This window comes from Mixophyes fleayi, chromosome 3 (assembly GCF_038048845.1).
Source record: "Mixophyes fleayi isolate aMixFle1 chromosome 3, aMixFle1.hap1, whole genome shotgun sequence".
Taxonomy (NCBI): Eukaryota; Metazoa; Chordata; class Amphibia; order Anura; family Limnodynastidae; genus Mixophyes; species Mixophyes fleayi.
This window is the reverse complement of record NC_134404.1, coordinates 168154435-168180905: the sequence shown is the minus strand read 5'-3', so window position 1 is coordinate 168180905 and position 26471 is coordinate 168154435. Positions and strand designations below refer to the sequence as shown.

General features: G+C 41.1%; 1 protein-coding gene and 2 pseudogenes across 5 annotated transcripts in view; 2 read left to right on the top strand and 1 right to left on the bottom strand.

The window, feature by feature from the left end:
* The window catches only part of LOC142144191 (uncharacterized), a 34143-nt gene extending 7672 nt beyond the window's left edge, over nucleotides 1–26471 (bottom strand). Inside the window, exons 1-5 of one of the 5 annotated variants that reach the window (XM_075202744.1) lie at nucleotides 26222–26471; nucleotides 24801–24886; nucleotides 23362–23456; nucleotides 21302–21543; nucleotides 396–1109 (exon numbers count right to left, since the gene is read on the bottom strand). In XM_075202744.1, the coding sequence (XP_075058845.1) occupies nucleotides 396–1109; nucleotides 21302–21543; nucleotides 23362–23456; nucleotides 24801–24886; nucleotides 26222–26244 (1160 nt within the window). In that variant the 5' untranslated portion in view covers nucleotides 26245–26471. Of the gene's footprint in view, nucleotides 1–395; nucleotides 1110–21301; nucleotides 21544–22546; nucleotides 22695–23361; nucleotides 23457–24800; nucleotides 24887–26221 lie in introns of those variants that run through there. The other 4 variants (XM_075202743.1, XM_075202746.1, XM_075202747.1 and 1 more) reach the window with 4 other exon arrangements.
* LOC142142521 (nucleolar and spindle-associated protein 1-B-like) lies at nucleotides 5806–9922 on the top strand (annotated as a pseudogene).
* LOC142142520 (nucleolar and spindle-associated protein 1-B-like) lies at nucleotides 11147–13274 on the top strand (annotated as a pseudogene).

Genomic DNA, 26471 nt, shown 5'->3' with positions numbered 1-26471 from the left:
AGAGTATGCTGCCGGCTGCCTGTCCTGGCTCCACCAGGACAGGCTCTTAATATCTGGGGGTAAATGTATCAAGCTGAGAGTTTTCTGGCGGGTTTGAAAAATCAATCAGATTCTAGCTATCATTTATTTAGTACATTCTACAAAATGATAGATAGAATCTGATTGGTTGCTATAGGCAACATCTCCACTTTTCAAACCTGCCGAAAAACTCTCAGCTTGATACATTTACCCCCTGGAGTCCTTTGCTGAAATCTTTCCATCATGCATTCATCTATTCCCACAATTTGTTCACATTAAGTAGGTCTTATGACATATCAGGCAAACCTTAAAAGAAGCATAATAAACCTCCATTTATTCCCTTCTATTGAAATGTTTTCACTTCTAGGATGACTCACCGACTATAATCCATTAGACCTCTGAAGAGCTCAAAGTTACAATTATCAAAAACAGTGCTTGTGTTGGGATTCATTTCATCTTCATTTTTGGATATGGCATAACCAGTGACATCTCTTTCTGGATTATATTTTTTCTTCGATTTAAATATTTTGAATAACTGGTGGTCATCAGTAAGAACTTCACAGTTATGGGTTGCTACAGCCCTAGCACCAGGGACCTGAACACCTTTGGATCTACAATTGAGCGCTACACTGGCATGTACATTTGTTGAAGCAAATATGTGGTCAGATTCATTTTTAGCTGGTTTATGAAAAAAATCCTCTCTTGCGTTACTCCCCATGTTGACAGGTTGTCTATTAGAAAAGTTGGTCAACGGCAAGCTCAACCATGGGTTCATAAAACCGTACATAGAATGGCCAGTTGTATCACTATTGAAATACTCAGCTTTGGCGGGTAGTAGTTTCCCTGTTTGTAGCTTTGCATGTTGTACATTTTTAAGTTCACATAGAGCTTTATTTCTCCCCGTTGAGAAGTGGTATGGATTCACATCTAATGAAGATTCAGGCAAATGATTCTCTATTTCAGCTGATACATTTAACCCAGGAAATGGAGAGGCAGGGGTAACATTTTGTTTCCAAGACATAACTTGCTGTAAGTCACTTCTATTAACATGTCCAGAATGGCTTGTCAGAATATTCCACAATAGGAGGCATCTGTAAAGAGTTGATAGCATTTTTATAGCTATAACATCACTGAAATCATAGATTATATTTAAGCAAAGGTGGAAACAATGCTTCATTAATTTATAACAATTTGACAACTGGCAACATTGTTCTTAATTTTGAATAGTAGTTTCATTTATTATAAATGTACAGGAAAACATTTTAACATAATTTATTCTATGCATGCAAGCTTAGCTTATAAGGGCAACATAAAATACTTTACAAAATGTAATTTTTAGTTTTCTATAGAGAACTACCATGAAAATATTAGCATGTGTAATAGGCAATCAAGCAATAGCTATAGAACAAAACATGACAAGCACCAATGCGTTCCTCAGCATAAAGAGTCGTAGAAATACATATATCTATTAAAAGTAAGAAAACTACATATTAGGAGGCATCACACTCAGACAATATAAGGTAAAACATGTTTTATTTCACACCACAGAGCATGGACAGAAGACAAGCAGAAGTGTTTTTTTTTGACAATACAGGTGTTTTATGAGAGGCTGACCCACCTCTCTGTCCCACGTCATATATAAATACACTGCACTAAAACACACAGTAACAATGAAGGTACCAGCAATACATCAAATATACAAAAATAAGAAATATTATAAAACAAACAAATCAATGTGGATGTAATTCATATATACACAAAGGGCCTCATTTAGAGTTAAGAGCAAAAAAAGGGCACATTGGTACCTTGGCAATACCACGTTGCACTGCAGGGGGCAAATTTTAAAAAGTGCGGATAAATGTAATATTGGGAATAGGCATGCCCTAGCTCAGCTCTTAATTGCAGCGTAAAAATAAAGCAGTTAGAATTTTATGCACAGTGTCTGTTTTTTTAAAAAAAAAATCAAGGTGCACTACAGGTCAAAGCGGGCCCTGTATGCCAGGGCATTCTTACACTTGTAGCTGTACAAGTGTCAGCATTCCCTGTCAGCCATGCGTATGCTGGCAATTGTAGTACTACAAATGTCAGCAAACCCACACACTTTAAGGTAGCCAGTGCATGCTGGGACTAGTAGTGCACCATGCAAATATGATACTATACAAGTTTAATAATTAGCTCACATCCACTGCCCAAGGATTCAAGAATAGCCTTAGTGCTTTCAGCACAGGGCTGGTTTGTCCTGAAGGAGTGTGCAGGTTTTGCCTTTAATCAAATTGCCGTTTTAAATCATTGAACACCTTTGAACCCCTTGGAATTTATCGGTCACAGAGAGAGTAATGTCATCCATAGACATGTATGAATCGATACATCTACCACTGATGGTGGAGAGGGTGACCTCCAGTAGACCAGGATCAGTGCCTTCGCCACATTATTGAGATGTTTAAGGAGTGATATTTTTGTAAGCTATGATGGGGACATTCAAGAATGTCAGGAGCCAGAAGCCAGGGTCACCTAGTATATAGCCTTGGAAAGGTGTATAATCTAATTTCATAAAGGGTAATCTTGGGACTCCACAAAATATGGAATGCTGATCAATGTTGAATTTCTAACAATGTGAGGAAATAGTTGGTGAAATAGTGATAATATTTTGTATTGTGTTTCAAATATCAAGGTGTTCAGTGAACATGCATGAGTGATATTGAAGACCTTTGACCATGCGATTGGACTGGGAGTACCACTCAGGTCCCTCTCACAGGTTTCGAGAAAAAGCATTTTGTGAATGAACCTGTCTGTAATGCTCCGGTCCCGCAGATAGTACCTGTCTCGTTACCTGCATTCCATTCATGCCATATCCCAGCATCAGACATTCTTCAGTTCATTCATTCAGCTATATTCAGATCTGTGCAGGTGCAAGCCTATTGCACTTCAGGACCTCCTCCCTCTTTTTCATTGGCTAAGCACTTCTGGAGCACTATTTAAACCTCCTGGATTCACCTGTCTGATGCCTGTTTTTCAAGCTCACTTCCTGCAGCCTGTGGTTCTGGTTCCTGTTCTCCTCGAGGTTTGCCTGTGTTCCAGTCTGCTCTCAGTTCGTGGCCTGTGCTGTACCATCGCTGTTCCAGTACCTCTTTTACCATCTCCAGTGTACGTTATCGTGACAGCTTCACTTCTCTCATCGCTACCACACAGAGCCGCTACTATACCTGTGACTCATCAGCTGCTTCCACGAGTTACCTCCGCTACTCCAGTCTGCTTTCAGTCTCTGGCCGTGTTGAACTATTGCTGCTCCAGTACCTCTATTACCATCTCCAGTGTACTTCATTGTGACAGCTTCAGTTCTCTCATCGCTACCGCTCAGAGCCGCTACTCTCTGTGATTCATCAGCTGTTACTACAAGTTACCTCCATAACTCCAGTTTGCTCTCACTCTGCAGCCGTGTTGAACTATCGCTGTTCCAGTACCTCTATTACCATCTCCAGTGTACTCTATTGTGACAGCTTCAGTTCTCTCATCACTACCGTTCAGATCTGCTATTTCATCTGGGACTCATCAGCTGTTACTACAAGTTACCTCCACCACTCCAGTCAGCCTTCAGCCTCTGGCTGTGTTGAACTATTGCTGCTCCAGTACTTCCATTACCATCTCCAGAGTACTTCATAGTGACAGCCTCTGTACTCTTGTTGTATATCACAGAGCACCTATTCTCCTAGTGACTCATTGGCTGCTGACCTTCAGCCTATATTATTGTTGTGCCTGTATTTATATCACTCATCTGTGGACTCCATCGTCTTCATCCACTTCACCTGGCTCCCCCACATCGTTCTGCTGTACACTCACTCACGGGACCGCGACCTGCAGACTTGGTGCAGCTAAGACCATACCTCCTTGCGGGGGTTCCTGGTGAAAACCACCTGTCTGTTAGACTCCGCGCCCGTGGGTGGGCTTAGCCATGTTCAGCAGAGCCTAGGGATCAATTTCCTGTAAGCCAACTGTGACACAGCATCTCCATCTTTTCAAACAGACAGTTTAGTAAATATACCCCAGAGAGTGAGAGTCTTGTTGAGGGAGACAAGGTAATAGCAGATCATCTTAATAATTATTTTTGCATTGTCTTTCTTCAGGAGACGCACTTCACTGGAGTCCACTCTCAGCTACAGGGTAAGCAGTTTTCTCAGACTTTCTTCGCCTCGGCGGACTGCAAAAAGCGGGGAGTGGCTATTTTGATCCACAGCAAGGTCCCCTTCTTGCACTCCAATATTTACGTAAACCCACAGGGTCATTTTATATTAGTGGGAGGTACCCTTCGATCTGCCCCTGTAACTCTGGTTTCGGTCTATGCCCCTAAGCAGAAGCCTTTTTTTACTAGACTCTTTAAATGCATTGAGCGGCTGGCGTGGGTCCATGTGATAGTGGGTGGCGACTTTAATGTGATTCTTGATCCCACCCTGGACAAATCTTCACCTTACTCCTCCCGGCGGGGCCCTCCTATTTCTTTAGAATCGACCTCCCTAGTCACATTGCTTACCCATCACCGCATGTATGATTCCTGGAGATTCTGCAACTCCGATGCTAGGGATTATACCCATTACTCTGCCCCTCACCATCTTTACTCTTGCATAGATATGTTACACGTATCCCACACTCTTACTCCTTATGTGACTCAGGCGGGCATTACCCCACTCTCCTGGACTGATCACCCGGAGGTGTTCCTCACTCTAGACCTTCTGAAAACATCACCTCTGGGCAAGTGGCGCCTAGATGACTCCCTCCTGCTCAATCAGTCAACCCTTTTAGATCTTAAGAACTCAATCTCCAATTAATTTCAGGATAACTCTAATACAGATGTTCCCCAGGTATTATCTGGGAGGCACATAAAGCCACTATACGAGGTCATCCGATTAGCTTGACTGCGGCCTCCAGAAGAAAAACTACAGAAGAGGATTCATGTTTAGAACATAAAATAGCCTCTCTTCTTTCCGCTTTCAGTCCCTTCATGACCCTGCCCTAGTCACTCAAATTACCTCACTGAAAGGCCAACTTAACACCCTCCTTTCCTGTAGGGCTGCTATAACAATGCAAAAACTCCAGCAAAGGTACTACAATAAATCTGATAAAGCAGACTGTTTTAGCCAGAAAGCTCCGTAAGAAGATGGCCCTAGTTCACATCGATAAAATCTATTGCTCACAAACGGGCGCTGTCACATATGACCCCACGGCGATAGTTCAGACTTTTCGGGAATTTTACTCCTCTCTTTATAACCTATCCCCGCCATCTCCCCAATGCCTACATTAGATGAATGCTTAGCCACCACCCCTCTCCCCAGGATTACTCCGCTCCAGCTAGAGTCCCTGAATACGGACATTACTTTGACTGAGGTATTGGCGGCCATTAAATCCCTGAAAACCTCTTCAGCCCCAGGCCCTGACGGTTTTACTCCACAATATTATAAGAAGTTTGCTGCGGTTTTGGGCCCCCACCTGACATCTTTTTTCAATGAGATCTTAGGGGGGCCAGATTCGACACTGCTACTACTAGAGCCAATTTCAGTTATACCGAAGCCAGGAAAGAACCCCTCCCTTTGCTCTAGTTACAGGCCAATAGCCCTACTTAATGTTGACCTTAAAATATATGCAAAAATTTTGGCCTCCAGACTGAACCCCCTCCTCCCCTTCCTCGTCCATCCCGACCAGGTGGGGTTTATTCCAGGGCGCCAAGCCCCTGACAATACTAGGAGAACAATTGATCTGATCCATACTATCCACAGTGGTAAGCTCTCCTCACTACTTATGTCACGCGATGCTGAGAAAGCGTTTGACCGTATTTCCTGGTCGTTTATGGGTGGGGTGCTGGGAGCGATGGGTTTGTCTGGTAAATTTATTACTGGTATCTCATCCCTGTACTGCTCCCCGTCAGCCACAATTTCCGCAAATGGTCTGGCATCGGCACCCTTTACTATTGCCAATGGCACGCGACAGGGCTGCCCCCTCTTTCCATTAATTTTTGCCCTCATCATTGAGCCATTAGCAGCCACAATCTAGGAGATAACAGGTATTCTGGTGGGTAGATCTTCTCATAAGATAGAATTATATGCAGACGATGTCCTGTTGACTATTGCAAACCCGATTTCTTCTGTTCCTCCGCTATTGGACAAACTTGATCTCTATGGCCACTTCTCGGGATACAAGGTCAACACTGATGAGACAGAAGTCCTGGACTTTTACGTTTCCCCTGCTGACAAAGTGTTACTTGAAGGTTCCTTCCCATTCAACTGGCGTCTTCCAAAAATTAAGTACCTTGGGGTATTCCTGTCTAAACATCTTCACCAACTTTTTCAGACTAATTTTCCTTGCATTCTTGCTCAAGATAAGTCGGACCTTAATTCATGGTCGCAACTATACATTTCTTGGATAGGCCGTATTAATGCGGTCAAGATGAATATACTCCCTAGGCTCCTTTATCTTTTTCAAACCCTCCCCATCCGTGTCCCCTCTATGTTTACAAGTTCCTCCATTTCCACGTGTCTAAATTTATTTGGTCTGGTAAGCGCCACAGAGTCCGTTGTAAGCTACTACAGAGGTCCCCGCGGGGAGGGGGACTGGGAATACCTGATTTCCGACGCTGTTACCTTTACGCCCAGCTTGCTCAATGCGTTCTCTGGTGTAGTTCAGCACCCTCTAGGGTCTGGGTCGAAATTGAGGCCGAAAGTCTGAGTATGCTATCTCTATCCACCTTACTATGGCTCATCGCCCAAAATGTGTCTTACTTCATCCAGTCATCTCACACTCCCTGGAGGTTTGGGACTCATCCTCTCAGAAATTTGGCCTCTCCCTTCATCCCTCTCCACTTATACCTTTTATTTAACTACTCTGACATCGCCTCGGGCCTTTCCCCCAAAGTGTTCTCCCCATGGACCTCACGAGGGGTCCGTTTCTTACATGATCTCCCCTCATTTGCTGATATTCAATCTCGAATGGCTATTCCCTCTAAACTTTTCTATCAATTCCTCCAGTTCCATCATTTTCACCACATAGCTAAAACTCGCCTCTCTTTCCACCCCCTCACCACATTTGAAAATCTCTGTCTTCGCCAGTCTTCTACGAAAGGTCTTATTTCCACATTGTACTACGAACTTGCCCCGCCTACTTCAGACCTTAGAGATTTACATGAACTAGCCTGGGAGCGTGATTTTGGCGAAGCTCTTTTGCCCGAAGAATGGTCAGAGATCTATGAAAATGCTGCCTCCAGTTTAATCTGTGTAACAATAAAGGAGAATGTTTACAAGGTGTTGTAACGATGGTACTATGTTTCCTCCCGGATTCATAAAATCCTTCCAGACTCTTCTGATCGCTGTTGGCGGGGATGCTCCCACGAAGGTAACTTTATCCACATATGGTGGACATGTCCCAGATTGATGAATTTTTGGGCCGAGGTTAAACAGCTGATCCAATCAGTACTCCATATAACTATACCGTTAGAACCTAATTTTTTTCTCCTTCCTTTGGGGGCGCCCACGGCGACTCAACTCCAGAATAAGCTGGCTAGACATATTTTGTCAGCAGCTACCTGCCAAATCGCAGCAGACTGGTGGCAGCAGTCTCCACCATCACTCCAGGCTATTATTAATAGAGTATGGCAAGCACAGCGTTTGGAATACATGACTAGCATCATTAATAGGTCATCAAGATCGTTCACCAAGGTGTCAAACCCATGGCTCTCGTTCTTTCAGGCTTATTCCTCTTTCACTTGACATAACACCTCCTTCAATCCGTCCTCCTCCCATTAACATTTCCTTTCTCCTTCTTCCTCTCTTCCCTACCCTACTATAATCTAGTCTTTCTTCTCTACTCCTTGCTTCATTTCTTTCTCTCATGGCTTTCTTCTCGCTCTCTCTTCTTAAAAAGCAAGCTTCTTAGTCTTACCCGGAAAGACTAAAATATCTTAATATGGAAAGCTTGGAGCAGAGAAGGGAACGGGGGCACATTATAGAAACTTTCAAATATGTCAAGGGTTTTAACAAGGTATAGGAGGGAAATATTCTTCTAAGAAAGAGAAATAATAGAACACGAGGACATGCACTGAAACTGTAGAGAAGTAGGTTCAGAGCAAATTGGAGGAAAAACTAATTCACAGAAAGGGTTGTGGATAAGTGGAATTGCCTCCCATCAGAGGTGGTTGAGGCTAATAAAGTAGAGCAATTTGGACATGCTTGGGATAGACATAAGGATATCCTTACAAAGAATAAAGGATGAAATAAGGTTTGAGGTTACCATAGGTTAAAAACTGGACAGACTAGATGGGCCAAGCAGTTCTTATCTGACGTCAAATTCTATATTTTTGTGAGCCTGTGTCTAAGTAGCAGACTGACTGTGGCTGATTATAGCAGATAATTTTGTTTGCTGAGAGAAATTTTGAAAAAGCCAAAATAATTTGCTTAAAATGTACTTAACTTGGTAAACAAAGGAGCGGTCTCAGAGGATTTCCAATAATGTTCTAAAGCTCTAAAGTATTCGGAGCTACGAAACTGGATATAAGGCTAATCTTAAGGCTGATCAACTACTTAAGGCTTTGAAAAAACATTTTTATCCAACTGCCAAGACAGAGCAGTCGAACGATGTATCCCCATTGATAAAGATGAATTACAGAGCAGACAGGAGAAGAAAGAAATCTCTTTATGTTCCGTTACTCACCGACGTGGCAGGGGTAGAAATATACAAAAAGAGTCCAGTACTAAAGAGAAGTTAACTTCCAACAATGTAGAGACCGATAATGAAATTCTGAATTCTGAAAAGGAGCATGTTCAGGAAACCAGTAATGTCAAAGATGCACAAGAAAGTGCCAAGGCCAGATCTGCAAGCAGGCAAAGGAAACAACAGAGGACAGAAATTGGAATTCCTGATAAGACATCAACAACTACAGAAATAACTACAAAGAGCCAAATCCCTATCGTTGCGCCACCAGGTGGGAAAATTCCAAGGTACACCAGTCAGTTGTCCAATTCTGGATCAAAAGCATAAACACCAAATTTTAAAAAGCTGCATGAGGCACACTTCAAGAAGATGGAATCAACAGATATGTACATGGAGAGAAAACAAAACCATATAGATGCATTGATCAGTACAATTCAAGAAGTGAAGAAATCGTTGCACAGTAGATTCTCTCCACTAAGTCTTGCACCGCAGAAAAGTGATCTCCTTCCAGCAAAAACACCAGGAAGTTAAAGGCATTCTAGTGCTACCAGTAGGAGTATCCTGGTTGATAATTCTGGCTTTAAGCCAAAAGCTTGTTCTTCATCAAAAATGAATGTCAGGTTTTCTGAAGCAACAAAAGATAATGAACATAAGCGCTCTTTAACAAAGACACCGGCCAGAAAATACTCACCCTTTTTGCCATTTTCACCTTGCAAGAATGTGGATAGATGCTTACCAACAAGCAGGAAAAGCATCAGAGAGACTAATGCAGAAGCAAATAATCAATCAGTTACTACTCCTTTCAAATTTACTGCTCAAACAGTGGAAACGCCAAGCACCAACAAAAAGTTGAAGTTTGATCTTTAGGCGAGCTTGATGCGGCCACTTGGATATCTGCCACACACAGGTAAACTTAAACCTTGGAGAGAGGCTAAAGAAAATCAAGAGGACTTCAAGAACAATGGATCTATGCTGAAGAAAACTTATAAGCAATCGCCACTTCCAACCAGAGATGACCAACGGAAACAGCATGAAAGAGAGAGAAAGTGCTAGAGAGATAAGATCGTTGGAACACGTAGAGGCATTGACATCCCTTAGAAAGTTGTTTTTTGCAAATAGTTTCTCAGAGCCAAATACTGAAATACTTTAGTATTTGTCAAGCTTATCTTATTCATGTTTTTATTGGACTATTGAAGGGAACTTCCACTGTCTCTTCCCCCCGTCTTTTTAATGTTAATGTTTTTTAAATATATAAAGAAACTTGGATAATATAGAACCTCATCTCTCTTTTGTTGTTTGAGAATCCTTGTGAATTGAATTGAATTAGAAATGGTTATTTTGAAATATTAAATTTTTTTTATGCAGTTAATGGTAGAACAAAAAACCTCTGCTAGTATAAGCAAGCAATTTGGTTACATCCTGCTTTGTACAATGGCTTTTCATGGTGGAAAAAATAACGTTGGCAGAATAAAAGGAATCAAATAAGGTTAATAAAAATGATATCTGGTTTGTATTAGCATAAACCCACTAAGGTTGTTTTAGGGAGAGAGGGAGAGAGAGAGACAGATATCCACTAACAGGAAGTTCGGCATTTGGAACGCAAGTTTGTCGAACTTTCCACTGACGCATGCCAGTGGAACGCACATGCGCTCCACTGACATGCGTTCCACTGCGAAAGTAAAAGGCTGAAGGTAGTTAGCGGGTTTAGGCTGAAAGAAAAAGGCTGATAGTAGTTAGCGGTTTTAGGCTGAAAGTAAAAGGCTGAAGGTAGGTAGCACCTGCCTAGTTACGGCTCTGGAATGAAGTACTATCAACAGGAGAGGTCAGTATACAAACAGCCAATCAGAAGCTGTCATGTCCCACGATATATATATATATATGTGTTTCATATGCTGTTAAGCTACTGTCATGTTAATATTGCAAAGCCTTGCATCTTGTTAAATTTGTTCCTCCTGATTACCTGTAGCTAGGTTCTGATGTCATTAGCCCTTCCTTATTTTTATCTCTAGTTCATTGTGTATCTGCCATTTTAGTCTTCAGTTGTTTCCTGTTGTTTCTGGCAAATTATCATCTTTTCACCCACTAATTGTGCATAATTATAAGAATATCAGCTAGAAATAAACCTTTTATCTGGATTCTTCATACGTGCCTCTTTGGTTTAGTTGACAGCATTTCTTGGTGTAAGTACTGGTTCACTACAGACATAAAAAGTGGAACTGCCTCAAGAGCCTTACACTTACAGCCTGGTTATTGAGTCAGAATAGTGAAAAGATGTGGATAAATAACTTCCAGATACAAAGACAATAACAAGCTTGCTTACAGTGTAAGAAGAAATCATCAGTGTGTGCAGCTACAGCACAGATCATTACAGCATAGATTCTTCTAGCAAGCTACAAACTCACTCCAGTATTATTTAGATCCATTCTACCTGTGTGCTATCATGGCTGAAGGAAACACTGTGCAGCCCGTTCAAGATGAACAATACCTACAATCAGAACAAGGAGAAGTTATGGACCTCAACCTGCAGTCTAAACGCTCTGCTAAACCTACGTGGAAGGTTAAAGAAAATCTTTAAGGTAGGAAGCATGAACTTTCTTCCAATGTCCTAAACTTGTGGCAAAAATTGCTAAGTTATATGTCCACCATCTCTCAGCCTGTTTCTGATGTGTCACCACTAGAGGGAGTCCTTGGACAGCTTTTTTCAGTATATGAACTTTATACAGTGAAAAGCCAGGAATATGTAAGCATTCTGAAGAAACTAAATACTCAGGATTCTTTGGAGGAATTGCAAAGCTTTAATCATCTCAATTTGGATCGAGACAGTTTATTATGTGAAGTTTAGTCTAGAACAGCGTTAAGAATCGCACAGTTATTGGAAACATCATCAAACATTTCTTTGTCCACCCGACGTTCAAAACGATCATCTAAGTCACGATGTTCAAAATATTCCATGCTCAACGGGCAACTTTTAAAGGCACGTGCAGAAGGAGAGACTACCAAAATACAAGCCAACTTTGTACAAAACAAGGCAGAAATGGAAGCCAGAGCAGCACGCGAAAAGGCAGAAATGGAAGCCAGAGCAGCACGCGAAAAGGTGGAAATAGAAGCTTTAGAGAAACAATGTGAGCATGCGGCAACAATGGTACGGTTAAAGGTTTTGGAACAAGCTGCCAGTGGAAGTGAAAGAGACAGCATCAGCTATACAAAAAGAGTCCAGTACTAAAGAGAAGTTAACTTCCAACAATGTAGAGACCGATAATGAAATTCAGAATTCTGAAAAGGAGCATGTTCAGGAAACCAGTAATGTCAAAGATGCACAAGAAAGTGCCAAGGCCAGATCTGCAAGCAGGCAAAGGAAACAACAGAGGACAGAAATTGAAATTCCTGATAAGACATCAGCAACTACAGAAATAACTACAAAGAGCCAAATCCCTATTGTTGCGCCACCAGGTGGGAAAATTCCAAGGTACACCAGTCAGTTGTCCAAGTCTGGATCAAAAGCATCAACACCAAATTTTAAAAAGCTGCATGAGGCACACTTTAAGAAGATGGAATCAACAGATATGTACATGGAGAGAAAACAAAACCATATAGATGCAGTGATCAGTACAATTTAGGAAGTGAAGAAGTCTTTGCACAGTAGATTCTCCCCACTAAGTCTTGCACCGCAGAAAAGTGATCTCCCTCCAGCAAAAACACCAGGAAGTCAAAGGCATTCTAGTGCTACCAGTAGGAGTATCCTGGTTGATAATTCTGGCTTTAAGCCAACAGATTGTTCTTCATCAAAAATGAATGTCAGGTTTTCTGAAGCAACAAAAGATAATGAACATAAGCGCTCTTTAACAAAGACACCGGCCAGAAAATACTCACCTTTTCTGCCATTTTCACCTTGCAAGAATGTGGATAGATGCTTACCAATAAGCAGGGAAAGCATCAGAGAGACTAATGCAGAAGTAAATAATCAATCAGTTACTACTCCTTTCAAATTTACTGCTCAAACAGTGGGAGCGCCAAGCACCAACAAAAAGTTGAAGTTTGATCTTCAGGCGAGCTTGATGCGGCCACTTGGATATCTGCCACACACAGGTAAACTTAAACCTTGGGGAGAGGCTAAAGAAAATCAAGAGGACTTCAAGAACAATAGATCTATGCTGAAAAAAACTTATAAGCAACCCCCACTTCCAACCGGAAATGACCGACGGAAACAGCATGAAAGAGAAAGAAAGTGCTAGAGAGATAAGATCGTTGGAACACGTAGAGACATTGACATCCCTTAGAAAGTTGTTTTTTGCAAATAGTTTCTCAGAGCCAAATACTGAAATACTTTAGTATTTGTCAAGCTTATCTTATTCCTGTTTTTATTGGACTAGTGAAGGGAACTTCCACTGTCTTTTCCCCCCGTCTTTTTAATGTTAATGTTTTTTAAATATATAAAGAAACTTGGATATTATAGAACCTCATCTCTCTTTTTGTTGTTTGAAAATCCTTGTGAATTCAATTAGAAATGGTTATTTTGAAATATTAAATTTTTTTATACAACTAATGGTAGAACAAAAAACCTCTGCTAGTATAAGCAAGCAATTTGGTTACATCCTGCTTTGTACAATGGCTTTTCATGGTGAAAAAAATAACGTTGGCAGAATAAAAGGAATCAAATAAGGTTAATAGAAATGATATCTGGTTTGTATTAGCATGAACCCACTATGGTTGTTTTAGGGAGATAGTGGATATCTGTCTCTCTCTCTCCCTAACAGGAAGTTCGGCATTTGGAACGCAAGTTTGCCGAACTTTCCACTGACGCATGCCAGTGGAACGCACATGCGTTCCACTGACATGCGTTCCACTGCGAAAGTAAACGGCTGAAGGTAGGTAGCGGGTTTAGGCTGAAAGTAAAAGGCTGAAGGTAGGTAGCGGGTGGCTGCTGCGCCCCCTTGGCCTTGCGCCCTGGGCGACGTCACCGCCCGCACCTGCCTAGTTACGGCTCTGGAATGAAGTACTATCAACAGGAGAGGTCAGTATACAAACAGCCAATAAGAAGCTGTCATGTCCCACGATATATATATGTGTTTCATATGCTGTTAAGTTACTGTCATGTTAATATTGCAAAGCCTTGCATCTTGTTAAATTTGTCCCTCCTGATTACCTGTAGCTAGGTTCTGATATAATTAGCCCTTCCTTATTTTTATCTCTAGTTCATTGTGTATCTGCCATTTTAGTCTTCAGTTGTTTCCTGTTGTTTCTGGCAAATTATCATCTTTTCACCCACTAATTGTGCATAATTACAAGAATATCAGCTAGAAATAAACCTTTCATCTGGATTCTTCATACGTGCCTCTTTGGTTGAGTTGACAGCATTTCTTGGTGTAAGTACTGGTTCAATACAGACATAAAAAGTGGAACTGTCTCAAGAGCCTTACACTTACAGCCTGGTTATTGAGTCAGAATAGTGAAAAGATGTGGATAAATAACTTCCAGATACAAAGACAATAACAAGCTTGCTTACAGTGTAAGAAGAAATCATCAGTGTGTGCAGCTACAGCACAGATCATAACAGCATAGATTCTTCTAGCAAGCTACAAACTCACTCCAGTATTATTTAGATCCATTCTACCTGTGTGCTATCATGGCTGAAGGAAACACTGTGCAGCCCGTTCAAGATGAACAATACCTACAATCAGAACAAGGAGAAGTTATGGACCTCAACCTGCAGTCTAAACGCTCTGCTAAACCTACGTGGAAGGTTAAAGAAAATCTTTAAGGTAGGAAGCATGAACTTTCTTCCAATGTCCTAAACTTGTGGCAAAAATTGCTAAGTTATATGTCCACCATCTCTCAGCCTGTTTCTGATGTGTCACCACTAGAGGGAGCCCTTGGACAGCTTTTTTCAGTATATGAACTTTATACAGTGAAAAGCCAGGAATATGTAAGCATTCTGAAGAAACTAAATACTCAGGATTCTTTGGAAGAATTGCAAAGCTTTAATCATCTCAATTTGGATCGAGACAGTTTATTATGTGAAGTTTAGTCTAGAACAGCGTTAAGAATCGCACAGTTATTGGAAACATCATCAAACATTTCTTTGTCCACCCGACGTTCAAAACGATCATCTAAGTCACGATGTTCAAAATATTCCATGCTCAACGGGCAACTTTTAAAGGCACGTGCAGAAGCAGAGACTACCAAAATACAAGCCGACTTTGTACAAAACAAGGCAGAAATGCAAGCCAGAGCAGCACGCAAAAAAACAGAAATGGAAGCCAGAGCAGCACACAAAAAGGTGGAAATAGAAGCTTTAGAGAAACAATGTAAGCTTGCCGCAGCAATGGTACGGTTAAAGGTTTTGGAACAAGCTGCCAGTGGAAGTGAAAGAGACAGCATCAGTTCAAGTGAAGTGGATGCGGATCCTCTTAAGCGCACATGCGACTACATCCTAAGCAAAAACAGTGAATCCCTGATTGCTGCAAACATTCCTAACAGTGCGCACATCTTTCCGGAACAAAAAGACTCAGATCCATATGCAACACACCACCTCCAAGGTCAGTTCAATGTATAACCACTTTGCCAGCCTGACCCATTTTCACATACCACAGTGCACCAGGGCCCAACAGCTCAACAAGCTCAATATACAAACAACTGGTCGCAAACCAATATGCCAGTAAGTCACCAGATCCCTGGCAACCACACAGTTGCACATGCAGCGAGACCTATAGACTTTAAATCAGCTAATAGGCAGAATGACTATGCTACCCCGTATCTCCCCGTGTCTCTTACCCAGAACACCACAAATAATATGAACAGCACTACTCAGCCAGCAATGCCTTGCCCAAAGTCTGAGAAAACAGACATGTCAGACTTTGCAAGATGCATGGTTCGCCGTGAACTTATAAAGACAGGCCTCACTAGATTTGATGACCAGCCTGAGAACTACAGAGGTTGGAAATGTGCCTTCAGAACCACAATTAGTGACCTTGGCATTACTGCTGCTGAAGAACTAGATCTGCTGATCACGTGGCTCGGCCCACAATCTGCAGAAGGTGTCAAGAGACTCAGATCGGTCCACACTGGTAATCCTGTGGCAGGCCTCATTGCTGCTTAGGAAAGGTTAGAACGAAGATTTGGAAGACCTGAAGCCATAGAGAATGCTCTGTTCAAACGGCTGCAAGATTTTCCAAAAATATCTGGTAAGGACAATGAGAAATTCCAAAAGCTCAGTGACCTACTCTTTGAGCTCCAGCTGGCCAAAACTGATACTCACTTACCTGGTGTCACGAGCCGCGGCGGCTCCGGGCACCGCCGCGACTCGCTACCTCCTCTCTCCCCACGTCCCGGCCGTCGTCATGACGACCGGGCCGTCACTTCCGCATTGTCCCGGCCGTTGCCAAGGCAATGGTTGGGACGATCTTTGTGTGTAGCGCCGTGCTACGGCATCCAGGACAGCCGGGCGCGTGTGCAAATTAAGAAAGGGGCCAGCTGATTATTTCTCGCCTGTGTTGCTACACTCTCATTGGGCCATGCTTATATTTAAGGCAGGAAGGGGCAAAGTCTCCCTGCCGGTTATAGTTCCTGCTTTGCTGCATACTAGCCTGCTGTATTCTTTGTTCCCTGTTACCATTGGATTTGATTATTGTTGCCGACCTTTGCCTGATACCCGACTACGTTTCATTGCCTGTGCCCCTTGATCGTTTTGCCTGTGACCTCTGACCTCGGCTTGTTTACTGGATACTCTGCTGCCGGCCATCGACCCTTGCCTGGATTTCACTCTGCTATTTGCTCCTATACGCTATCGCTGGGTTCTCCCCAGTCAGTGCACAACTCACGACCCTCAGCTGTCTGCGGCCAAGTCTGTCCCCACCACTAGGGGCTCCAGCGAAAACCAGACTTCAGAGTAGACTCCGGGTTTTGATGTACTGGCTGGAGGGGTCCTAACACCTGGCCTCAGTTACCTGGACACAGCTCATGGGGTAAACCCAATAGTTTCCAAGCTGCCATATGGTATCCAAGAAAAGTGGACTACACTTGGGTCAAGATACAAAAGGGAAAATCGAGTCTCCTTTCTTCCCTTTTACTACTTCTGTGAGTTTGTCAGGGACATCGCAGAATCTAAAAATGACCAAAGCCACCCTGGTTCACCTGCTCCCAAGTATGACAGTCCTCGCCCTAACTACAAGAACTACAGAGGTCCAGTGTCAGTGAAAAAGACTGAAATCCTTCCCACACCAACATTAGATCCTGACAAGAGCAACCAAGGTGAAAGAATTGAAAGCCCCAATCGCCTGTGTCCCATTCATAAGAAGCCACATCCCTTCAAGAAATGCATTGGTTTCAGAAAGAAACCATTCCAAGGATGCAAGGAACTTCTAAAGAAATTTGGGGTATGTTTCAGATGTTGTGCTTCTACTGATCATTTTGCTAAGGATTGTAAAACCGCTATTAAGTGCATAGAGTGCGGCTGTGAGGACCACGTGCAGGCACTTCACCCATTTCAACTCAATCCTACACCGCCTGCACATTTCCCTTCTACACCAAGGCATGGCGGGGAGAATGCAGACCAAACAGCAAGTTCTACTACTGTATCTTCTTCAAGCACTAAGGTCTGTGGGGAGGATCATTCCGGCAAGTCTTGTCCAAAGATATGTCTAGTCAATGTATACCCCAAAAGACAACCAGAAAGGACTCTAAAAGTGTATAGGACGACCAAAGCAACCGTTCACTCGCAAGACCAGAACTCTTTGATCTGTTAAACTTAAAAGGAGATGCTTACCCTTAAATCTTGTAGTGGAATTACAGAGGTCCCTGGAAGAAGAGCCAGTGGACTGGTTGTAGCTTCTCTCAAAGACAATCTTGAGATACCCTTACCCACACTTTTTGAGTGTAACCAGATACCATCAAATAAAGAGGAGATTCCTACACCAGAGGTCGCTCTTCATCACACTCACCTAAGGCCTATATCCAATGACATACCAACCCTTGACAAAAATGCAGAGATCTTACTTCTGCTCAGTAGAGACATCCTCAGGGTACATAAAGTACGTCAGCAGATCAATGGACCAAACGATGCTCTGTTTGCCCAACGCCTTGATCTAGGCTGGGTTATCATAGGCAATGTCTGTTTAGACAAGATGAAGAAGCCTACCAAGATTTCCTCATTTAAGACAAACATCTTGCCAAATGGTTGCAGCACTCGTTTTCAGCCATGTCCACATCCTTACTGGGTGAAAAAGAAGCTGGGCAGTAGTAAATTGCAGCATGACCGTCAAGATAACATGAATTTGGTCCTGTTTTGGAATGACAGTCTTGGATTGACAGTATTCAATTCAACAAGTGATGACAAAAAGTTAGCATCTGCAAGAGAAGATAGAGAATTTCTCAAGGTAATAGACAAAGATTTCACTCAGGACGATTCAAACAGCTGGGTAGCACCTTTACCCTTCCGTTTTCCAAGAGTGAAACTACCAAACAACCTACAACAAGCAGGTGCTAGATTTTTCTCTTTAAAACGAACCCTAAAGAGGAAACTAGAGATGGAAAAACATTTTGTGGATTTCATGCAAAACCTATTTGACAGAGATCACACAGAACCTTCACCACCAGTGAAGGAAGGAGAGAATGCTGGTACCTTCCGTCCTTTGGTGTGTATCACCCGCGGAAACCCAACCAAATTAGAGTGTTTGTTTATTCCAGTGCTAATTCGCTTTAGACAAGAACCTGTTGCAGTAGTAGCTGACATCCAACAAATGTTCCATTGCTTCATAGTCAGGGAAGACAATCGGAACTACCTGAGGTTCCTGTGGCACAAGGCCAACAACGTTAACAATGAAGTCATAGATTACCGGATGAAGGTACATGTATTTGGCAACAGTCCTTCTCCTGCAGTAACAATCTATAGACTCAGGAGAACAGCCCAGGAAGGTGAGAAGGTCTATGGATCTGACACTCATCATTTTGTTGAGAAGAACTTCTATGTTGATGACGGACTTAAATCTCTACCCACAAGTAGAGGCAATTGATCTCCTCACCAGAACACAAGAAATGCTTTCTGTAGCAAACCTCAGGCTCCACAAGATTATATCCAATAGCCAGAAGGTAATGGAAGCATTTCCCTCTGATGATCATGCCACCAACTCGAAGGATCTTAATCTTGGTCCTGATGTTCCTCTCATACAACACAGCCTAGGTTTGCTCTGGGACATCAAACAAGACATATTTGCATTCCAAGTATCTGCCATAATCAATGCAACACCACTTGTCACAGTATCCTCAGACCCTGATTCTCCAACCATTTTTACTCCAGCACACCCAGAAGATTGGAGCTGCTTCAATTCCTTCTGAAATCTTAGACCACAGCGACATTTACAGGCGTCAGTGGAACTAGGTTCAACACCTGTCCAATGTGTTCTGGCATCGCTGGACGAAAGAGTATTTACACATGCTTCAAAGTCGTCACAAGTGGCAGATGTCAAAACTCAACCTCCAGATCAGTGACCTTGTTCTTTTGAAGGATAAGGAGGCCCATCGCAATGAATGGCTAATGGGACTTATCACCAAGGTTGTCCCCAGTGATGATGGAAAGACTCGTAAGGTGGAAGTTAAAGTGACCAAAGGAGGTTCTGCTTGAATTTTCTTCCGTCCAATCACTGAACTAGTGTTTCTTCTTCCAAAGAAAGATATCACGTAAAAAAGGACTTGGCTACCAGATTCAGCTCATGATGGGAAGTATTCTACCACAAACTTCCAGCTATGATATACCATCGACACTTGATTATTTGGATTATACTGTGGGTTGGTGGAAGTGTTTGCAAGTTACGACTTCCCCAATCCGAAGATAGGTTTATAACTTGGATTTTGAGCTAACATTTTTCTACTGTTATAGATTACAGGTCCTAAGATCAATTCCGAACTTCATCTAAGGACATTATTATAATGCTTGATTAATTGTGAAATCTAAAGATTTCAGACGGGGAGTGTCATGTCCTACGCTATATATATGTGTTTCATATGCTGTTTAGTTACTGTCATGTTAACATTGCCTTGCATCTTGTTAAATTTGTCCCTCCTGATTCCCTGTAGCTAGGTTCTGATGTCGTTAGCCCTTCCTTTTGATCTCTAGTTAATTGTGTATCTGCCATTTTAGTCTTCAGCTGTTTCCTATTGAGTTCTGGCAAATTATCATCTTTTCACCTACTAATTGTGCATAATTACAAGAATATCAGCTAGAAATAAACCTTTTATCTGGATTCATCATTCGTGCCTCTTTGGTTGAATTGACACTGTCTGACAACATTTCTTGGTGTAAGTACTGGTTCAATACAGACATAAACAGAGGAACTGTCTCAGGAGCCTTACACTTACAGCCTGGTTATTGAGTCAGAATAGAAGCAGCTAGCAAATACTGCAGTTGGTCATCATCATCACCATGTACCTTTGTACCAGCGTTCCAGTACCTGCAATAGATATTATTCCTAAGAAGCTAGGGGTGTATCCAAATATAATTGTGTTGCAATTATTTGAACACGCCTATAATTTATATTCAGATTGTCATTGCCCATCCCCATTCCACTTCTCCAGGCATAAGGGGACACAAGTCATGCTAAAATCTAGATACAGACATTTGCGTATGGACTGTTGGTGCTCATTCACGGTATGGAAAGCATATCTTGCCCAGAAAAAAGTGCATGTCCAATGTTAAAAGCGTCTCCATGTAATAATAACTCCATGTAAGTGTATAATACATGCTAAAATAGGGATCCTTGACCACTATTCCCAATTTATACACTTCTTAGGGAGTACTGGATATAGAAGAGTCCAAAATGTTAATTAAATGCTATCTGACATCATTAAAGATCTATACGATTAGTTCTGACTCCTCTCTTTGTGAAGCTAATCCTTGTAATTTTTACCAATATTTTGCCCCAATGCCATCCCACATAGCACATATCAATATAATATTGTCCGGAGATGAGCTCACAAGGCACTTCACTGTAAGACATATTATGCATCTTTCTCATTGCCTGGGAAAATCTAAAATTGTGAGAAAAGGGCTATGACTTAGGCACAACCCAATTGCAATGTGTATGGTCTTGTAATGGGAGCTTTAAGCTTAGCTGTTGTTGGAGAAACTATTAGGACTAATTATTATGATCACCCCCACTGTGATAATAAGTAAAATAATCACTTATCATCTACATTTATCAAAAAATATCACAGAGGCAGCTGGCCAGAGTGGTAACAGTTAACTTACTCCTTTCACTAGGGCGATCCGTAGTTGTGTGAATGCGCAATAGTTAAACATTGTAAACCGCACTGCATTAAAAATGCTTAATGCCGAGAAAAAAAGCACTTTTGTAATGATTTTTCTGCCGAAACAGTATCCTACCATAAGTCTATAATTTTTAAATAGACTTCTCCATGTAGAGGTATGTGGAAAGTACATCCAGCGATTCCTTTGCCGTACAAGGTGATGCAATAACAAGCTCTCCTATTTTCATCGGCAATTTGCCATATCGTTAATAGACCCCTAGGCGGCATTACAAAGAGGCATATTTCATTGTAAAATAAAGCCTCATTTACAAATCATGCAATATACCCAAAAACATACCTAGATGATAACTGGATACCTTGTTTCTTTATATTTTCCGAAAACAGAAAAGAGAGTTTAGCAAGCTCCATCCACTCTTCAGGGATCTGTGGTGGCATCTGTGATAACACTGCACGACAATGTCTTCTCCATAGAAGGCTAACGTACACCATGTTGCTTGTGTCACTCTCCTTCATAGGCATCTGATCCAACACATCTCTAAAAGAAAGTCGATCCAGAACCTCATGGTGCCAATGAGACGCCTGGAATGGCATGTAATTATAATTACACTATCTTTCTACACAGCGACATTGTTTGCTGCAGCCAAACATTTAGACAGAGGCTTGGAATTAACAAACCAAAACAATGATTTCAGTACCTAATTTTCAATTCACAGATGTTTCTTCTTCTTGCACTTATTTTGGCATAGCTGAGACTATTTTAACAAACACGCACTTGAGTTAGTGTGGTAAGATGGCATCAATTGCAAGGCTAGCAAATGTTTCTTTTTTTATAATGGGAGGAGTTGGAAGGATATGAGTGGCTCAGGGCGGAGTGAGGAATAGCTGCAAAAATATGTCTGTGCATGCAAATGTAAAAACAAGATTTCATTCAGTAGGAAGAGATAATCTAAAGGACTACAAGAAGAAAAAGTGCTAATTTGTGAAACATTTCATTTAAGCTGGTGTCCACAGAAGTCTTTTAAAACAACGTAATATTACCTCTGCTGGTGTGGAAGACCACTTGTGCCACCTATGAATATTTTATATGTGAAGAATGTCAATATGCACACATAAATCAATATAACTGTAAAACTTATAATCAAAATCAGTGATATGAAACATATAGCAAATAGCTCAACACACAGTTTCACCAGCATTAGGGCCCTTTGGTAAATAAAACTCCTTATGTTGGTGAATTATTTGAGTTTGAATGGACAGAACTTAATTTTTCTCCTTCTGGTTACTGCAGATCCACTTTTTTAGTTTTTAGTCTAGCAATTAGTTGAGGGAATATCTGTTGATATAAGATATTCATATTTAAATAGCCCTAAATATTTTATTTTACACTTCTGCCATTTAAGTTTATGACCAGTTTTAGATGCTTTCTTTTATTTGCTTTGAGACATATAGCAGCAAAGACTAATGCAGATCTACTTTAAACATCCTACTTTGCCACAGGTCCTCATCAAGCCCATAGACAAGAACTTCACCCATTCAAATCCCTTCTCCAAGGTCGCCCACTGTTACCTTCCCCCAATGTTACCTCAGTTCTGCAGCATAATAGTTGAGTCCTCCAGGTGCAAATTGACAGAGCCATCATAAAGCACATTTGTTGAAGACCAGGTTTCAGTGAAGGCAGCAACTAATTGTACAATAACCACAGGTGGCAACAAGATAACAGTGAGTATTCTATGATGTGGACTTTATCTCATTGTTGTGTACTAGTGGGAGTGGCTCTATTTAGGTGGAGTTCTACTGTGATATTGATGACATATTGCCTCAGTGATGCTAATTTCTAATTAATCGATAGGTAGCTTTGTCTGTTCAGCTTACAAAATTGATGGCACCTCAGTGTGTAGGTTACAGGTTCACTTTAATACACATGATGTCAAATTTATGAAATATTTATATAGCTCCAATGTAAAAATAAAATATAATGAGATAATGAGTCCATTGAAACAGTCCACAATGTGGCCACATAATTATATACAGTAATACTATATATATATATATATATATATATATATATATATATATATATATATATATATATACACATATATATATATATACATACACACACACATTTATGCATACAGAAGTACAAAGGTGTACGCTGCATTCGTTCATATTAACATCGATCTATGGACGCTTCACAATATACTGCTCATTTAAACTACACTTGTTTAAAGCAGGGAAGATTGCAATATTTTTTTTTCAAACTTATATTTACACCTCCTTGTTAATGTCATGATAAGAAAAATTGGCAGATAGAAAAATATAGAGGTAACAATTATCACTTGTAACAGTATATCACAAATGTACTTTAGAAGTTAAGAAAATTACAAACAATCTTACTTTATTAAATAAGTAGTAAAAATCACAGATTGATTGGAGATGTTGATATGACATTGTTGTAGTTAATCTGCAGTTCTGATATAGCCATTCAGTTCCTGTTCCAGATTTCATGTTTTGTGGTTTTCCAGAATTGCCCCCCAAAAAAAGAAAAAAAGAAAGGGTGCTTTAGTCTTTACTCGAATGGTACAATATGTTTATGCGTATAAATAAAATCATACCAGTGTGTATGAACTATAGGGGGAGATTCAATTAGCAGCATAGTGTCCCTGGAATGTTCGGGAGACACTTCTCTTCTGTAATTGCAGGCAATGTGCCTGGCGCAAGGTCCGTGTGCCACATTGCCAGCAACCAAATCTCCACCCTTAGAAACTCAAAAGAAGAATACTGGAAAAGAGACAACGTTATTTAATCATCTTTTCATTATGCCACAACCTTTCTGACAGTTCTCAACACCAAAACAACTGCTGTTTATTTTTCCAGTAAAAGTTTTGCAAGTTGCACTTTTTGGATGCAGGAAACCAGGAACCATTAGTGATCTGAATTATATTATTATATGTGTTTTTGGCCACTTTTATGGCCATGTTTTTTTCCATGAAATTCAATTGGGTGTCAGAGTCCACAGAATGAAAGGCAGCCTGAGGACTAGTACTGAATTATGATACACAGAAAGGCGTTCCATGCCCTGTGTAAAAGCAGTTGGCGAGCAGCCTCATGCAATTCTATGATAGCAGAGCTCCTCTCTGAATTCTGACATCCTTTTATTTTACAGTAAGGAATACATTATTCTCAATAGAATATAGGTTACTAGTAGTCTTTGTCTATCTGACTCGCTTTCTGTGGGTTTATAAACCTTACTGTCAAAAACTATAGTGGACTTACTGTATGACTCTAGGTCTGACCTATACTGCATGTCTTTCTTTCCCAGCATCATTGTATTTTTTATGTTATTATACCCCCTGACAGTCGTCTAAGTGGAAATTTCATAGTATTACAATGAAGGCAGTAGGAGAAGTGGCTATATGGCATACCACCGTATACACCCCCAGTTTGACTACTGTCCCCTGATAACAAATCTTATATTACTTCTGTTAAATTAATTTATCAGAATAAATGAATATTGTCCATATCAACTGCAGAGGTTGTAGCAAAAAGAAGTTTACTGTTTATAATTTCAGTTACAGCAAGTAGTACAGTGCATGGCATAGTTTCCATAGAATCTACAAACCCATGATTTCTTGGCAGAGAGAGAGACTCATGAAGGGGCTACAGGCTAATTTATAAACTTTTCACAAAATTATGTCATCAGAGGTTACTTGAGCAGTTAATTAAGCTAGGTACACACTACAGCAAAAATAAACGATGAGCGATTTTACAACAACATAAAAATAATAAATCCCGATCAGCCTGCCGATTTATGTGTACACAATATTCACGATTACCTCCAGATGTCTGCTCTTCCTCTGTCATAACAATCGTCTGAATGGTGACAGCAATTCCTGTCTTGAATGACAGGTTGTAAAACAGGCTGCACAGGGGAGAGAGATTTGGAGGAAAGGTACGGACGGAGGAGGGAAGCTTCTGCATTCACGTTATCACGTTTTAACTTTAGTGCACCTTTCTTGTTAGCAACTCTCCTTCAAGGCTGACAGGCAATATTTCAGCGAGAGGTTTCCCTGCACATGTATCTCCCCACTCCCTCTTCCCTCTCTGCTGACAGACTGAACCTTTGTGCTGCAGTAAAGTCAAGCTTAGATCACCCCCCCTCTGAAAAGTGCTGCACAGGGCAGCATTAACCCTACCTGCGCCTCACAAAGCATGGACAGCCTCAGGACCCCGGACACCAGCTGTCAAACGTCAGGTAAATAGCTAGATTATCATTCCATTTCTGCAGAGTGCATATACACTCCAGAATTGGACAGACATTGTTTATAACTGAAAGACATTTTTTAAAGAGTACGACCAATCATCTGAAACGATGATCTGTGCTTTGGAACGATGGTCGTTCATTGTTCCAGGGTACACACTACTGTGATATTGGGCCAATCACTCGTTTATCATGTGACTGGCCCAATAATTGGCTGAAAACAGTGCAAAGGATCAGCATACACATCACGGATCTTCTTTCCTAACATGTCCAGCCATTTTAAAGGTTAAATAGTCCATATCATTTATATAGTATTTTTCTAGCAATTCCCAAATAAACAATATGTATAACAATATATATAATATATATATTGCAAATTGGGTTGCACACAATAAACTGTATTATTATTATAAATGCAAAAAACCCACAACGTTGCATTAATACTGAGGTTGGAGGTTATTGCCCACACCTGCCAGGACTGGTCAAATTGGTGGTCAGTGGTCTAACACACACTGCTGGCTGTAGTGCTCACATACTACCTGTTATAACAGGAGAAACAATGGTTTATTTTATTATGATAGGACTCTGCTGGGCTCCAAGAGCCGGGTGGCAGGTAAAACCAGCCGAGTAGAGCAACCGGTAAATAGGTGCCGAGGAGAACACTGATACAAGTAGGTTAATTGGCTGCTATTAAATTGACCCTAGTCTCTCTCTGTCTGTGTTTATGTATGTTAGGAAATTAAGACTGTAAGCTCCAATGGGGCAGGGATCGATGAGTTCTCTGTATAGTGCTGCAGAATTAGTGGCGCTATATAAATAGCTGCTGCTGCTAAATCTGACTTTTAACAGCTCTTTCTCCCCACTACCAGTCTATCTGATGCACCATTGCGTGCCTTATGTGTGGGCTTATACTTCCCTGCTGGGTAAGAGAATAATGACTATTACTGCTACATTTTACATAATATACATAATAATAATATAGTAGTTTTGCCTTACCATATATGCTCTTTTAGATGCATGTTCTGTTAAAAATGTTGAGTTGTCTGTCCCATTGCTGCTTTCAATTCTACACAAGATACAGTGCAGCTCCAGAAGAGGAGGAGGTGCACTGTGAAATGCAAGAAGTGGAGATCCACATCAAATACACCTTGTCCCTCACTCTTTATTCTGAGATGAACATGGGCTAAAAAACGCTTGTTTCTGCTTGATGTCGCTAGTACACCTCTTATAAACCATAATCCTTCAA